The sequence below is a fragment of the Martes martes genome (assembly GCF_963455335.1).
Source record: "Martes martes genome assembly, chromosome: 16".
NCBI classification, from domain to species: Eukaryota; Metazoa; Chordata; class Mammalia; order Carnivora; family Mustelidae; genus Martes; species Martes martes.
Window position 1 is genome coordinate 12,060,132 of NC_137904.1, and position 17,855 is coordinate 12,077,986.

Genomic DNA, 17,855 nt, shown 5'->3' on the forward strand with positions numbered 1-17,855 from the left:
TGAAAGGTGTTTGACCCCACTTGGCCATTTACTGTGTGACACTGAGGCTTAACCTCTCTAGGCCAGTTTCTGGTCTGTCGGTGGGAATAGGAGACATCCCTCAGGAGCGACAAGAAGATGACGCAAGTGAGAACACAGCGGGGTGTGCTCTTTGTGAGTGGGCTGATACCAACCCTGTGAGACAGGCTTCCACACTGTCAGTACCACTTTACAGATGAGAAAACTGAGTCTCAGAGAGCGGAAGGCACTTTCCCAAGTCTGTCAGGTCTTGAGCATCAGAGCAGGAGCTATGTCTCTTGCCTCCCAATCCCGAAATTCTGGTCTTCATCGCCTTTCCCTTGGCCTTGAAGGAGCCAGTTTCCAACCTCTAGCAACCAACTTTATCTTGCTGGGGCTTGAGTAGAGGGCAGCCGGCCAGGTGTTCTGTGGTCCTTTCACTCTTCCTGTCTGTGAGAACGTTGGGCAAAGAGCACCTTTGGTGCTACCAAGACATCTGGCAACACCATGGCCATGGTTTTGCCCTGCCCTGAGCCCCAAAGGAGGGCTAGGGTGCTCAGGGGAAATCTGCCTAGAAGCAACAAGACTCTTCACTTCTCCCCTCTCCGCTTAACCTACCAGGGTGCTCGGTGCTCACGCTTCAGTCAGTGAATGTGTTGCGCAAGTACATCTCCCTTCTGGACCTGCCCTTTTCCCTGCTTCATACCCGGGATGTCCTCTTCGTGCTCACCAGCAAAGAAGTGGCACAGGCCAAGGTGAGGATTGTGAATTCCCGAACACCCTCCCTCCAGATCTCTGTCCCAGACCCCCTGGCCGCCCACGACCCCTAAGCGAAGACGTTCCGTAGTGGCTTAGCATCTGAGTGTCAGGACTATCCAGCTAGACCTTGGCAGTCATAGCTTATCAAGGACTTTTGCCCTTTTTTCTGATCATAAACGTTAACACATGCTTTCTTAAAAGTAAAAATACAATGCTCATTGTAGAACATCTAGAAATACTTTATTTAAAAGCATCAAGAAGAAAATAACCAATAAAAATTACCCTGAATGCTACCACTCAGAGATAATCATTGTTAACATAAATTTCTTTTTAATGGGATTACACATTGCCTACTGTTTAAAACCTGTCCTAACAACATTATGACAATTTTCTTCTATGTCATTATACATTAGAATTGTAATGGGTGCCTGCATTCCACTGTAAGGATGTACAGAGAGGAACTCAGACCTGCCAGGAGCCTCTGTAAAGAGCCAATAGGATAGACCACCAGAGGCTTGTTTGCCTGCTGAGGAAATGTCAGGCCCAGTGAAGCCCTCATAGTGAAAACTTTTAGCTGTCCAAGGGGCGGGTGATTCTGAAAACCATGGAGTTAGGGAGTTAAGGAGAATTGCCCCAATCTGCCTCCAGATGTGACTAGAGTACATATATTATATATATAATGTATTATATGTATATATATGTATGTATTATATTGTGTATATGTTATATTATATGTATATGTATAATGTATTATATGTATATATAATGTATTATATGTATATAAATATAATGCATATATAATATATATAAATAAAATATAATATAAAATATAAAATATAATATAATATAAATATAATACATATAATACATTATATGTATCATATATGTATTATTATATATGTATTATTATATATGTATACATATAATGTATTATATGTATATAAATATGTACATATAATACATTATATGTATACATATAACATATTATTACATATAATACAATATATACATATAATACATTATTATTATATGTATATATTGTATATATACTAAAATAGTATTATATGTATATATTGTATATATACTAAAATAGTATATATAGGGGCACCTGAGTGGCTCAGTGGGTTAAAGCCTCTGCTTTCAGCTCAGGTCATGATCCCAGGGTCCTGGGATTGAGCCCCGCATCAGGCTCTCTGCTCAGCGGGAAGCCTGCTTCCCTTCCTCTCTCTCTGCCTGCCTCTCTGCCTACTTGTGATCTCTCTCTGTCAAATAAATAAATAAAAATTTTTAAAAAATAGTAAATATACATATACAATTATATATTTTTATGTATTATATATTATAAATAATATATTATTTATTATTATATTATAATAATATATATAATATAATATATAATATTATATATTATATTTTATATTATATATAATAATATAATATAATAATAAAATATAATAATATAATATAATAATATTATATATTATTATAATATATTATATAATATATTATATAATATATTATATATTATAAATATATATTATATATAATATATTATAAATAATATATAATATATTATATATAACACAATATATACATTATATATAATATAGTATGACTATATAATATTTATATAATATATATTATATATAATATTTATATAATATATATAATTATAGTTAAAGTTTTATTTTTATTATTATTATTATTATTTTGCTTAGCTTTATTTTTTGAACTGTCCGTGATACACATTTATACCTACTACAAGGCATTTTGCTAGATACTGAGAATGCAACACTGACCAGAAACATGAATTCTCCTGTGTTTTATTTGATAGTTCATTACTTTCTCTTCTTTATTTTTGTCCTTCTACTTTATTCAGATTTTACACTATTGGTTTTTTTTTTTAATTTCTTGGACTGAAAAAGTTAGCTTTTTTTCCCCATTTTAATCTTTTTTAAAAAATACACTTTAATAGTATTAATTTCCCTTGAAGTATTTCTTTAGCTGTACCCAACAAGTTTTGATACATACTTCTACTGTCACCCAGTTATAAGTAACTTACAGTTTCCATTGTGAGTTCCTCTTTAATACATGAGGCTTTTAAGGGTGTATTTTCGAGTTTACGAATGCGTGCGTGTGCGTGTGTGTACCATCAATCCTCATTATCCACAGGTTCCATCTTTACAAATGCGCCTACGTGCCAAAATTTACTTGTAACCCCAAAATTAGTGTGGGTTTTGTGGTCACTTGTGGACATGCGTATCTGCAGGGCAGTGAGATTTTAAGTTGCCATGGACACACACACCCAGGTTCCCTGCTGAGGTTGAACGAGGTGACCCTCTGCCTTCCTGTTTTAGCTCTGCAAACAAGTATCCTCTCTTCAGTATATTTGGTGACATATTGTTCTCATTTTTGTGCTTTTTGTTGGTGATTTTACTGTTTTAAATATCTCCTGAGTAAGCCCTTCAAGTGCTGTGTGATGATTCTAAGGTCGGGAAAGCTGTGATACCTCTTATAGAGAAAGGAGGTGAGTTAGATAAGCTTCATTCATGCATGAGTTACAGCCCTGTTGGCTGTGAATTCGGTGAATGAATTAATAACATAATATTAAATAAGGCATCTTTAAACAGAAACCCACATAAAACAAGGCTATGTGGGGCACCTGGGTGGCTCAGTGGGTTGAGGCCTCTGCCTTCTGCTCAAGTCATGGTCCCAGGGTCCTGGGATCGGGCTCTCTGCTCAGCAGGGAACCTGCTTCCTCCTCTCTCTCTCTGACTGCTTCTCTGTCTACTTGTGATCTCTGTCTGTCAAATAAATAAATAAAATCTTTAAAAAAAAAAAACAAGGCTATGTACTTATCAGTTGATGAAAATGTTGAGACCAGAGGCTCTCAGGAACCAAAACCGTTATTTCCCCTAGGAACAATGATACTGTACTAATTCAAGTGTTTGCAGTAACTTTATAGAAGTTAGGGGCCAGAACACGAATTATCCTGTAGCCTTTTTATTGTTGATTTAGATTTGAATTGCTTCCTGGTCACTACATGTGGCTTGTGTAATACTGGTTTTTAAAAACTTATTGAGAATTCCTTAGTGAATGACCTACTTTATGATCAGTTTTTGTAAATGTTAACGTGTTATCTAAAAAGAATGTGTGTGCTCTGTGGTTTTTGTTTCAGATTCTAGATATAACCACCAGAGCTTAGTACATATATCAGTCACAACTTGTGTATTCTAACCGCTTTTTAACTTTTTTTTAACTATTTTTTTAAGATTTTATTTATTTAATAAAGAAAGAGACTGAGAGAGAGCATGAGCAGTGGGAGGGGCAGAGGGAGAAGCAAGCTCCCCACTGAGCAGGGAGCCTGATGCAGGACTTGATCCCAGGACCTGGAGATCATGACCTAAGACGCTTAACTGACTGAGCCACCCAGGGGTGTTCAGAAATTTATGAGCAAGAATGTTCATTCGTATAATTTATGATAGTCAAAAAGGGAACTAATATTCAGCAGATGAATTGATGGTAGTACTGGATAACCTGCAAAATCGTATCTTTGAAGGAAATGTAGTGGAAATGCTCCAAAATGGAGGGGAGGTATAGAAAAAAATGGATATTTTGTATTCCCTTGGAAAAGTGATAGAAAAACAGTTTGTAAGAAAACAAATGGACAGTAAGTGCCTATTGTATTGAATGGGTACCGAAAAGCCGTTGAAAGGTTAGGGGACCCAAAAATTAGACCACTGGGGGCAGGAGGATATGGGAGACTCATGTGACTTGGCAGCTGCTAAAAGCACACAAGTCAAGTGTGTCTGGGCTACAAAGTTCATCCCTTCTCTCAATGTTTTTCTGAAATAAACATTTTGGGGGACACCTGGGTGGTTCGGTTGGTTGGACATTTGCCTTCGGCTTGGGTGGTGATCCCGGGGTCCTGGGATCAAGTCCCACTTCGGGCTCCCTGCTCGGTGGGGAGCCTGCTTCTCCCTCTCCCTCTGCCACTCCCCATGCTTATGTTCTCTCTCTGACAAATAAATAAATAAAATAATAAAAAATAAAATCAAATGAGTTCTTTACATAAAGGTCTTCAATGATAATAGCTCAGAGAGGCAGTTGACTTTTGGTACTTAGAGAAAAGCAGGCAGGAAATATTTATATATGTTATATCTAGTTTCATCAGTTGCTATGATCTGTGGTTTAAAACTGAGCTACGCTAGGTCTGAATAACAAGATAATACACATTTTGGCAAGGAGGACCCCACACCCATGGGTACGCTTTGGTGTGAATGTGTCTCTGTGCCTTCTAGTTTCTTCTCTTCCTCTTCCTCCCAACTTCCGTAATTCAGAGGAGCGTGAGCACAATAATGTAGCTCGCTTCCCATAAAACCTCCTTGTACATTTGATCCATACGACGTAGGGGAGCAAAGAAATTAAGAATGTGGGCTTCAGGGTCATTCACGTGGCTCTGGCTTCAGACGCCAGCCGTGTTGTCTAAACTGAGGTGATGCATGGAGACCGCCCGCGTGCTGTGGCCGCCATTACCATCCTGTGAGTTTATCACCTGGTTGTCGTAGGAGACGGGACAGGGGAGGCAGCGATGGGAGGCCCATCCGGAGAGCTTCGCTCGTCCCAGGGAGAAGCCGGAATAGGCTACAGCACCAGGTGTGCTTGTGGGAAGAAGCAGTTCAGGTGAGGAAAGAGGGAGTGAAACAGTTCCATGACCGGGCCTCTCTGCTTCTCCTAGAAAGCCATGTCCTGCCACCGAAGCCAGCTGCTCTGGTTCCGCCGCCTCTACGTGCTCTTCTCCAGGTACATGAGGATCAACTCCCTGCACTTCCTCTGAAGCCTGGAGGGGTCTCCTGGGCTAAGGAACACAGGGAGAAGCAAAGACCAGAACGCCTGGGCCCGGGCCCTGAGCCGGCGGATCAGCCTGAACTGAAGGAGAGCCCCATGGGGGGGCCTTCCAGAGCTCTGCAGGTCCGCGCTGAGAAGCTCTAACTCGAGGGGGGCAGTGCAGGCCAATGGGTGGTCCCAACGTCAGCTTCTTCCTCTGAGGGGAAAGCCCCACAGCGGCCCAAACGGAACCAACCCCAGGATACCAATAGCTACCCTGATGGCTTCTCAAGTTCTACTGGAAAACATGCTCCATAATGGCACCATGTCGGTCAGGCACCTACCATAGAGCCTGCTGTGATGATAAATGCTCCAAAAAGGTGCTCCCAGATCACTTCTCAGAGGCCATGAGGCGGAATTTTTATGTTGTTTCCAAAGCAGCCTCACCAAGCACACACACGAGCAGCCCCTATAGAGAGTGAGTTCAGCCATTATTACTTGGATTCACGTCGTGGCCTCTGTATCAAGTTTGAGTCCCGAGGAAGCTTCTCTACTTAACCTCACAGTCGTTAAACCGACTGGGGCTCCCGAAGGCCAAAGGCCAACCATGACGCCCAGCATTTGCTGCTGAGACTATTACGATGTGGGCCTGCCCAGAAGGAGTGTCCAGTAAAATAACTCAGCTCCCAGTATTTTGAGGGAAGGACGAACAGGAAGACAAATTAGGAACTCTTGTGTGTTGTTGGGTTTTTTGGGGTTTTTTTTGGGGGGGGGAGAGGCTTAACCCTCAACCAAAACTAAACAAAACAAAAAAGCTGATGTCATAAAATTGTGCTACAGACAAAAGCAGTCTGAGGGGTCTGGCTTGGAAACTACTCCCACGGCCCAGCCAACGGTCGAGGCTGGGAAGCTTAGGGGTCAAGGGCACAGGCTCCGCGTACTGGTGTGAGGCCAGATTTACCAACAGCGTAATCACGGACAAGGTGTTTAACCTTTGTCTGACTCCGTTGTCTCGTGTGCAAAAGGGAGCGTGGTCATGGTACCAACCTCACAGGAGACAAAGCCTGGTGGGCGCCCAGGAAAGGGTCTGGCGCGCAGTCAGGGCCCAGGAAAGGTGAGCCGCTGGTGTTCGGAGATGCATAAGCAGCCCTAACGCAGAGGGACTCGCAGGAGTTGAAGTCCGAACACAAAAAGGACCTTGGTGCACATTGTCCAGGGGTATCCTTTCTGGCCCTTGGCGGAAGGCCTGCACTGCTGTCTCCATAGCAACAGGTTACAGACCTGCTCTCTTGATGCCTCCTACGGGCCAAATGGGACTGAGCCAGAGAACAGGCCCTAAAACAGGAGTCTGAAATGCAAATCTGGTTATGTTATCTGTCTACTTAAAATCTGTCAGTGGCTCCTAATAGCCTCCTTAAAAACTGTGAGAAGAAATCAGCCACTGATGCTAGATGGTGGGGGGGTGGAGGGCACGGGACAAGCTGCCTCCTGTCCTGCTTCTGATAAGACAGGCCCTGGGCCAGCCTCTCCAGACTGCAAGTCTCAGTATGTATTAAGAGCTTATAAAATACCCAAACCCTGGGGTGCCTGGTGGCTCAGTGGGTTAAGGCCTCTGCCTTCAGCTCAGGTCATGATCTCAGGGTCCTGGGATCGAGTCCCGCCTCAGGGAGCCTCCTTCCCCCTCTCTCTCTGCCTGCCTCTTTGCCTACTTGTGATCTCTGTCTGTCAAATAAATAAACCAAACCCTGTGACCTAAGGAAATACTTAAAAAATTAAAATTATATATATAGACATCATCACAGTATTATTTATAATACAATTTGAAAAATCCAGTGATGCAACCATATTTAGTAAGAAACAGAGTGTTTATGATAAATTTTTGAAAGCAGGTTAGGAATGGTACAATCTCATTTTAGTTAAACATACATGCACAAATATGTGTGTATGTATACACCCACATAAAAGTGTATATACATATATAGAGAGAGATATATATCCAAAAGGTAATTACTGGGGTGCCTGGCTGGCTCGGTTGGTAGAGCATGGGACTCTTGACCTTGGGGTGTCTTGAATTTAAGCCCCATGTTGGATGTAGAGCTTGCTTTTTTTAAAAAAAGGTAATTGCTAATTAGTAAAGTCATCTTTCTAAAGTGAACATTTATAATTTTAAAGGATTTTATTGTTCATTAATAGTTTTGATGTGATTATACACTTCTGATATAATGTAAAGCTAAAAAAAACATGTGTATAGCAAGGGGTGCCTGGGTGACTTAGTCAGTTAAGCATCTGACTTCAGCTCAGGTCATGATCTCAGGGTCTTGGGATCGAGTCGCACATGGAGTCCCACATCAGGCTCGCACTGCTCTGGGCTCCCCCTGCTCTGCAGGGAGCCTGCTTCTCCCTCTCCCTCTGCCACTCCCCTGCTTGTGCTCTCTCTCTCTGTCAAATAAATAAAATCTTAAAAAAAAAAAAAAAGGAAATGCAACCCTTTGTGGGGAAAAATACGTACATATCCACACATCCAATTGAGTGTAAATAAATGGGATATTTCTGGTAACAGTGCTTCTCTGGAAAAGGAAATTGAGTGGGAGGAGGGGAAAGGAGACCTTTTTTTGGTTCCTTTTGAATTTTATACCATGCACGTATATTCTGTATTCAAAAATACTCTCAAATATTAGAGGTTAGAAAGCTCTGTAGAATCATTAACAGTGACTGCTTCTGAGTGGTGGGACTAGAGTTATTTTCGGCTTTTGTTTTACTGCCCAGGCCGGGTATTTCTTTGTAAATAAATTGAGGAAAAGTTTAGGTGGAAATGAAAACAAACTAACATCATTATTTCCTGGTGTCTGGGGCTTGATTCTGGTCTCCGTTGTTGGACTGCAAGCTCCCCTTCCCTGGCTCCCTCCATCCTAACACCCTCCCCTTGGGGTTCCCAATGGGAACAGAGCTAGGTTCTCTGTGGTGCCTGGAGAGAGCACCGCACAGCTGAGGGAAGGATGCCCCTCAAAGCCACCCTGGAGTAGGGTCTGCGCTCAGGTTAGGAAAAGGTGCTCTCTGTGGGCAGCGTAGCCCTGGGGACACCTGGCAAGTATGCCTCTGTGCCAGTTGTCAGAAAGCAGCCGTTCATAGGCCCTCACCAGAGCATAACTTGGTGAGAGCAGCAGGGAGTACCAGCTCCGCCCCCTGAGCTGCGTACTTGTATAGTTAACAACCTGCGAAACTGTACAACAGACCCAAAGCCTAGAGTGAAGATCAGATGTGGTTTCTTCAAGGATGGAGACAAGAAAAGAAGGAAGGAAGCGGGGGGGGGGGGAGGAAGAGAGGGAGGCAGAGGAGGAGGGAACGAAGGGGCCAAACACACACACACACACACACACTCTCTTGACTAAAAATTCACCAGGAAGCCGGCTGTCTCTACTTGTCCAGAGTCCTGGGAGGTGACTGGTTCAGAGAGGCCTGGTGGTTTGCTAGTTCTCAGCCTGGGCCCAGAAGAACAGAAACCGCCTGGCCTCCCACCGCTCCTTGCTTTGCCGCAGTTCGAGACCAAAGGTGAGTAGACCCAGTCCCAAAGGGCAACCCTCTTCCAAAGGGGCTCCCAGGGAAAGGAAGTCCCACCTGCCATGGGCAGCTCTCTCCGAAGGAACAGTTAATGGGAGACTTCATCAAAAACAACAATGAGGGGTGCCTGGGTGGCTCAGTGGGTTAAGCCTCTGCCTTGGGCTCAGGTCATGAGCTCAGGGTCCTGGGATGGAGCCCCACATTGGGCTCTCTGCTCAGCGGGGAGCCTGCTTCCTCCTCTCTCTCTGCCTGACTCTCTGCCTACTTGTGATCTCTGTCTGTTAAATTAATAAAAATCTTAAAAAAAAAAACCAACAATGAACGCCCAGGTCCTGGTCCAGACAAAAAAGAATGTTTCTCAGGAGAGGCCAAATCAGAATCTGGACTATCAAGTAGAAGACATATCTCAGGACCCAGAGGGCATTTCGCTCGGAAATGGAAATCGTGATGGAAAAAGGACTTGAAAAATACATCAAAGGAAAAAAAAAAAAAAAAAAGTCCAGGAGATCTAACATGTGAGTAATGCGAGTTCCAGAGGCAGAAATGGTTACAGATGAGAGATAATACAGGGGAATTTACATCATCTGAAAGAGACTAGAGTCAGTGCATCAGAAGGGCTCACCATATTCTAGCCCACTGTGATTTTTTTAAAAAGATACACACGGGGGCGCCTGGGTGGCTCAGTCTGTTGAACTCGGGGTCCTGGACTGGATTCCCTGCCAGAATCCCTGCTCAGCGGGGGGTGGGGGGGGCTCTGCTTCGCCCTCTGCCCCTCCCCCACCCCCGCTGGTGCTCTCTCTCTCTTTCTGTCAAACAAGTAAAATCTTTAAACAATAATAAAATAAAAAGATGCACACGTGTGCTGCAAAATCCTAAATTTCAAGTGGGGGAGAGGATAAAAATACTGCAAAGATTTCTGGGTCCAATGGGACGCTCTGGAGGAGAAGCATCTCGAAGACATAGACAAGTCCAGGGCTCCTGCGGGACAGCAAAGGTCACCACCTGCAGCCCTGAACAGTACAGAATCCCAATTAACGAAGGAGAAAAGAGGAAATGAAGAGAAACTTAAAAGCCTGCGAAACTATTAAAAAAAAAAAAAGGGAAGACAGGAAACAAAGCATAAAATGCAACAAATACAATGAATCAAATCAGGTATCAGTTACTTCAAAAAAAATTTTTTTTTGAATGGGCTAATTTCCGTACCAAAACGGAGTTAGAAAACAAAATCTAGCAGCTAGAAGTGACAAAGAGGCTAAAAATAAAAGGTGAGTCATCTACCAAATACCAGGCAGAGGCACACAAAAACAGTGACAACACACAGCCAAGCATCTAAAAGCGTTAAACCTTGAACAATGGGGGATATTTTAGACCCAGTACCAGATTCACTCCAGGAGAGGATAGGCAGTAAATATCACAGCAGCCAGATACTTGCAACAATCTCCCTCAAAAATCCAAGTTCTTGGGGCGCCTGGGTGGCTCAGTGGGTTAAAGCCTCTGCCTTCGGCTCGGGTCATGATCTCAGGGTCCTGGGATCGAGCCCCACATCGGGCTCTCTGCTTCGCAGGGAGCCTGCTTCCCTTCCTCTCTCTCTGCCTGCCTCTCTGCCTACTTGTGCTCTCTGTCTGTCAAATAAATAAATAAAAAAAATCTTTAAAAAAAAAAAATCCAAGTTCTTTGCTTGATTTTTTAAAAAAAGATTTTATTTAGGGCGCCTGGGTGGCTCAGTCCATTAAGCGTCTGCCTTCCGCTCAGGTCATGATCCCAGGGACCTGGGATGGAGCCCCGCCTCAGGCTCCTTGCTCAGTGGGGAGCCTGCTTCTCCCTCTGCCTGCTGTTCCCCTGCTAGTGCTTGCTCTCTCTGTTAAATAAATAAAATCTTTTAAAAAACAAAAATAAAGATTTTATTTATTTATTTGAGAGAGAGAACACAAGTGCGGGGGGGGAGCAGAGGGAGAGGAAGAAGCAGGCTCCTCACCCAGCAAGAAGCTGGACGTGGGGCTGGATCCCAGGACCCTGCGATCATGACCTGAGCCAAAGGCAGACGCTTAATAACTGAGCCACCCAGGCGCCCCCCACCCCAAGTTCTTTATTTAAAAACAAAACACAGTAATAATGGAAGGTTCATGTTCTCTTGCTTGCGCTCTCTGTCAAATAAACGAATTAAATCTTTAAAAAAAAAACACAAATAGCTTTCAATAAGTTTATAAAATGACCCAAAAAACTCTACTTAGAAACCAAAAACCAAAAAACAACAACAAAAAAGAAACCAAAAAACATCCTCCAAAATAACCTTCAGATCAAAGAGAAAATTACAAATTATCTAGAAGGTAATAAAAATTACACTTTGGGGGCGCCTGGGTGGCTCAGCAGGTTAAAGCCTCTGCCTTCAGCTCAGGTTATGATCTCAGGGTCCTGGGATCAAGCCCCACATTGGGCTCTCTGCTCAGCGGGGAGCCTGCTTCCTCCTCTCTCTCTGCCTGCCTCTCTGCCTGCTGGTGATCTCTGTCTGTCAAATAAATAAAATCTTTTAAAAAAAAAATTACACTTTGTATGGGACATATGTACTCTTGTTTTTAAGAATATTGAAATTAGTGAACTACGAGATTCAATTTAAGGAAATAAACAAGATAAACCAAGCAAAAGTAGCAAGAGGAATTTAATATGGATGAAAGAGAAAAACAAATAAAAAGCTAGTGGAAAGGTAAATAAGTTTTCTTTGAAAAACCAAACAAGCCAACCTCTGCCAAAGCCAATTCAGAAAAAAAAGGAAAATGCAAAAGTGCTATTATTAGGAACAGAATAGATACTGTAGCCACAAAAATGGAAAAGACGGAAAAAATGATAGGAGATGTTAATTCAGGTCCATGGCAACAGAACTGGAAAATCTGCAGGAAATGGATGACTTCCTCGTAAATTTTGGACTACCGCTGAACTCTACCATAATGTCATAAATAGGGTCCAAGCATTTCAATTCCATAAAATGCAGGGTTGCCTCACTGCAAGATTAACGAAAAACAGTACTTTTTAGTCTTTCCAGGACTCCGGATCAGGCCACTCAGCACTACATCATCCGGTTCCTAGGCGGAAGGGAAGGGCACCAGCCTAGCGCCGTAATTGCAAGGCAGGGGTGGGAGGGAGGGGAGATGAGCCAGGCTCTGTGCAGGGTTTGGACTCCAGGACAGACTGATGGTGGCTGTTTCCTTCCACTGGAAAGTCTCACGCTGTCACGCTGTCCCTCGCAGAGTAAAAAAAAAATGCTGTCCGGCTGAGCAAGTCCCTAAGAGGTGGTCACGTCCAAATCTCCTTCCCCGCTCACACTGCAGTACACCTTGGTCGCCCCACAGCTGAGAACAGGGACTAGGCTGGGGACACCAACTGGATCATATCCGGTGACAGGACCCCTTATTCATGGAATGGGATAGGACTAAAATGTACTTAAAAAATAAAAGAGAGGGGGTGCCTGGGTGGCTCAGTGATTTAAAGCCTCTACCTTGGGCTCAGATCATGATCTCAGGGTCCTGGGACAGAGCCCTGCATTGGGTTCTCTGCTCAGCAGGGAGCCTGCTTCCCCCTGGCCCCCACCTGCCTCTCTGCCTACTTGTGCTCTCTCTGTCAAATAAATAAATAAAATCTTTAAAAATAAACAAATAAATAAGTAAAGAGATTTATTTATTTATTTGACAGAGAGTTGGGGGAGGGGTGGAAGGAAAGAAACCTCAAGCCGACTTGGTGTTGAGCATGGAGACTTCCACGGGCCTTGATCCCACAACCCTGAGATCATGACCTGAGCTGAAACCAAGAGTCAGACGCTTAACCAACTGAATCACCCTGGTAACATGATAATAGATTTTTTTTTACAAGATTTCGTTACTGTGGTATTTGTTATGGTGATCTGGAATCAGTGATCTTTGATGTTACCACTGTAATTATTTGGGGACAACCATAAACCGGGCCTGTATAAGATGGTGAACTTAACTGGTCCATGTTGGGTATGTTCTGACTGCTCATTGCCTGGCCATACCTCCATCTCTCACCCTCCCTTTGGCCCTGACACACGGCAATATTATAATGAGGCCAATTAATAATCCTACCACAGCCCCTAAGGGTTCAAGAGAAAGGAAGAGTCGCATGTCTCTCACTTGAAATCAAAAGCTAGAAATGACTGAGCATCTCAGAAGCTGAGACGGGCGGACGGCTAGTCCTCTTGCACCAGTGAGCCAAGCTATGAACTCAAAAGGAAGGTTCTAGAAGGACATGAGAAGGGCCTTACAGGGAACAGACGGATGATAATAAAGCAGGCTCTGATGTGGTCTGGAGACAAGGCCAACCCAGCCCCGACACCCTCTTCAGCCCAAGCCTAACCCAGAGCAAGGCCATGACTCCCTTCAGCTCGGGGAAGGCTGGGAGGTGAGGAAGCAGCGAGAGAGGCTGAAGCTGGCGGAGGCTGGTTCAGGAGGACTGAGGAACGGGCGTCGTCTGCGTAACACAGACGGGCAGGCTGAAGCAGCACACGCTGACGGAGAGGCTGCGGCAAGTTCTCCAGAAGATTCCAGACCCTCATTAAGCTAATACGCTACACTAAACAACCACACTAAGTAACAGACTCTGAACATAGACGAAACCGGTTTCTGTCCATGGAGACGCCACCCAGGACTGTCACGGCTGGAAAGCAGCCAACGCCCGGCTTCAGAGCGTCGGAGGTCAGGCGGACTCTCCCGCCCGGGGCTGACGCAGCGGGTGACTTCAAGTGAAGCCGACGCTGCTGGCCATTCCCAGAGCCCCACCACCCTTAAGAGTTACGCTGAGTCTACTCTGCCCGCGCTCTAGAAAAGGAACAAGGCCTGGATGACAGCACGTCTGTTTACAATTTATTGGATTTTTTATGACCACTGTTGAGACCTGCTGCTCAGAAAAAAGATTCCTTTCAAAATATTACCGCTTCTTGGGCGCCTGGGTGGCTCAGTGGGTTAAGCGACTGCCTTCAGCTCAGGTCATGATCTCGGAGTCCCGGGATCGAGTCCCGCATCAGGCTCCCAGCTCTATGAGGAGTCCGCTTCTCCCTCTGACCTTCTCCCCTCTCACGCTCTCTCTGTCTTTCTCACATAAATAAATAAAATCTTTTAAAAAGATATTACTGCTGCTTGACAAGGCACCGGGTCACCCAAGAGCTCCGATGGCGACGGACGGTGAGACTCCCGCTGTGTTCAGGTCTGCTAACACAGCACCTGCTCTGCGGCCTGTGCAGCAAGGGCTCATTTCAACTTTCAAGTCTTTTTCTTTAAGAAATAGACTTCAGGGCACCTGGGTGGCTCAGTGGGTTAAAGCCTCTGCCTTTGGCTCAGGTCATGATCTCAGGGTCGTGGGGTCGAATCCCGCATCAGGCTCTCTGCTTGGCGGGGAGCCTGATCCCTTCCCCGCCCCCGCTCTCTGCCTACTTGTGATCTCCGTCAAATAAGTAAATATCTTAAAAAAAAAAAAAAAAAAAAAAAACAAAGACTCCGGAAGGCCCTAACTGCCACAGACAGTGATTCCCCTGATAGATCTGTGCAAAGTAAATAGAAGACCTTCTGGAAAGGACTCATCATTCCAGATGCCATTAGGAATATTTGTGATTCGCGGGAAGAGGGCAAAATAGCAACGTGAAACGGAGTTTGGAAGAAGTGGTTTCCAACCCTACGGATGACTGGGAGGGGCTCGAGACTTCAGTGGGGGCAGACACTGCAGATGTGGTGGCAATAGCAAGAGAAGCGGAGCCTGAAGATGGGCTGAGTGGCTGTGAGCCCAGAAAACTTTAACGGATCAGGGGCTGCTGCTTTTTTTTTTTTTTTTAAGGTTTTATTTATTTATTTGGCAGAGAGAGATCACAAGTAGGCAGAGAGGCAGGCAGAGAGAGAAGGGGAAGCAGGCTCCCCGCTGCGGGGCTTGATCCCAGGACCCTGGGATCATGACCTGAGCCGAAGGCAGAGGCTTTAACCCACTGAGCCACCCAGGAGCCCCCAGGGGCTGCTTCTTATGGATGAGCCAAGATCGTGGTTTCTTGATGGGATCTACTCCTAGTGAAGATGCTGTGAAGACTGTTAAAACAACAGTAAAGCATTTAGAATATTGCATAAACTGGGGCACCCGGGTGGCTCCGTCAGCTAAGCCTCCTACTCTTGATTTCGGCTCATGTTGTGATCTCAGGGTCATGGAGTCGAACCCTGCGTCAGGGTGTGGAACCTGCTTAAGATTCTCTCTCCCTCTGTCCCTTGCCCCCTCTAAAAAAAAAAAAGAGAGAGAGAGAGAGACAAGAGAATATTTCATAAATTGAGTTAATAAAGTGGCAGCAGAGTTTGAGAGGACCGATTCTGACTTTGAAAGAAGTTCTGCTGTGGGTAAAATGCCATCCAGAAGCATCGAATGCTATAGAGAAATTGTTCGTGAAAGGTAGAGTCAGCCTACTGATGCGGCAAATTTCACTGTTATCTTAAGAAATTGCCACGGCCACCCCAACCTCCAAAGCCACCAGCGGGATTAGTCAGCAGCCATCAACGTCAAGTTAAGACCCTTCACCAACAAAAAGATGGCAACTCACTGAAAGCTCAGATGATGGTTAGCCTTTTTTAGCAATAAAGAGTTTTTTGAAAGATTTTATTTATTTATTTGAGACAAAACATATGAGAGGGGGGAGGGTCAGAGGGAGAAGCAGACTCCCCGCTGAGCAGGAAGCCCGAGGCCGGACTCGATCCTGGGACTCCCGGATCATGACCTGAACCGAAGGCAGACACCATCCAACTGAGACACCCAAGCTCCTGCAATAAAATATTTTTAATTAAGGTGTGTGCTTCTTTTCAGACATAATGTTACTATATACAATATAGTGTAAACATAATTTTATACACACTAGGAAACCAAAAAATTCATTTGACTTGTTTTATTGTAGTATTCACTTTATTGTGGCCGTCTGGAAACCAGCCACCAGTATCTCTGGGGTATGCCTTTACAGACACAAAAATGTAAAAGAAACTACTGGCCCATTGAATCCAGCAGGACATCAAAAGGAATACTGTTCCATGACGGAGCAGGATATTATTCTAAAATGTCACAATGGTCTCACTTGGGGAAATGCATCAACATAATTCATTACACCAACAAATTAAGAAGAAAAGCCATATTCTTTTATTTATAGGTGCTGTGAGATTAATAAAATTCAGTCACTGTTTCTGTAACAGTTTTTAAGAAAAACAGGAGAAAAGAATGCAACTTAAATAAAGATGATGTACCAAGACCCAGCAGTCTGAAACTAAGTGGACTTCGGGGGAATGAGGCTATCATCATCATCATCACCTAAGTTGTTTTTCATTTTTGTTTTGTTTTGAAAGATTTTATTTCTTTATTTGACAGACAGAGATCACAAGTAGGCAGAGAGGCAGGCAGAGAGAGAGGAGGAAGCAGGCTCCCCACCGAGCAGAGAGCCCGATGCGGGGCTCGATCCCAGGACCCTGAGATCATGACCCGGGCTGAAGGCAGAGACCTAACCCACTGAGCCACCCAGGCGCCCCCATTTTTTTTTTAAGATTTTATTTATTTATTAGAGAGAGTGAGAGAGGGCACGAGAGGGGAGAAGGCCGGAGGGAGAAGAAGACACCCCATGGAGCTGGGAGCCCGATGAGGGACTCCATCTCGGGACTCCGAGATCATGACCTGAGCCAAATGTAGTCACTTAGCAGAGTCACCAGGCACCCTACTTAAGTTGCTTTGAAGGGAGAAGCCGACGAAGTAGAACAGAACACTAAAATAAATAGTGTAAGTGTTAGAAGAGATGGCTCTGTTTAGAAATCCGAGAGATGTCAACAAAATCTACCAAAATAAACAAGGAAATTTGTACGGCAACTGGGCATCTTTGCAAAAATCAAAGGATTTACTTTAATTGGCAAGAATGCAACAGATGTGAAAATAAAAAAAGTCCCAGGGGTGCCTGGCTGGCTCGGTTGGAGGAGTGTTACTCTTGATCTCAGGGTCATGAGTTCAAGCCCCAGGTTGGGTGTAGAAATGACTTAAAATAAGTTAAAAAATAAATTAAAATAAAAAAATAAAAAAAAATTCCATTCTCATCAACATCAGGAACTGCAAAAATGCCTCAAAATGAGTTTAACAAAAAGATATGAGGTCTATCTAAATTTTACAATCACTATTAAAATTCCAGCCATCTCTTTTTGGGCAGAAATTGACAAGTTCATCCTAAAATTCATATGGAATTGCAAGAGACTCGGAAGCCAAAAACAATCTTAGAGCAAAGTTGGAAGACTCACACATCCTGATTTCAAAAATTACTACAAAAAGACCTAAATGTAAGAGTCAAAGCTATTCGACTCTTGGAAGGAAACACAGATGTAAATCTTTGAACTTGAATTATACAAGTTTCTTTTTTTTTTCCTTAAGACTTTATTTATTTATTTATTTGAGAGAGAGAGGGAGTGAGCAGCAGGGAGAGGGAAAGAGAATCTGAAGCAGATTCTAGGCTGAGTGCAGAGCCCCACGCGGGGCCGGATATCACAACCACAAGATCGCCCCCCCAGCAGAAACCAAGAGGGCGATACTTAACCGACTGAGCTACCCAGGCGCCCTGACCACAGTTTCTTAAATATGACAGCAAACGTACAAGCAGAAGAAAAAATAGAAAACTTGTGCTTCAAAGGACACCATCAAGAAAATGAAATGGAAGTTACCCGGGT

General features: G+C 44.0%; 1 protein-coding gene across 2 annotated transcripts in view; it reads left to right on the forward strand.

Moving 5' to 3' along the window:
• Nucleotides 1-8,043, forward strand: part of PIGL (phosphatidylinositol glycan anchor biosynthesis class L) — a 61,753-nt gene extending 53,710 nt beyond the window's left edge. The window contains exons 6-7 of one of the 2 annotated variants that reach the window (XM_080825883.1): nucleotides 619-752; nucleotides 5,495-8,043. In XM_080825883.1, coding sequence (XP_080682009.1) covers nucleotides 619-752; nucleotides 5,495-5,593 — 233 coding nt within the window. In that variant the 3' untranslated portion in view covers nucleotides 5,594-8,043. The remainder of the gene's footprint in view (nucleotides 1-618; nucleotides 753-5,494) is intronic. The other variant, XM_080825884.1, reaches the window with a different exon arrangement.
• Nucleotides 8,044-17,855: the final 9,812 nt, after the last annotated feature.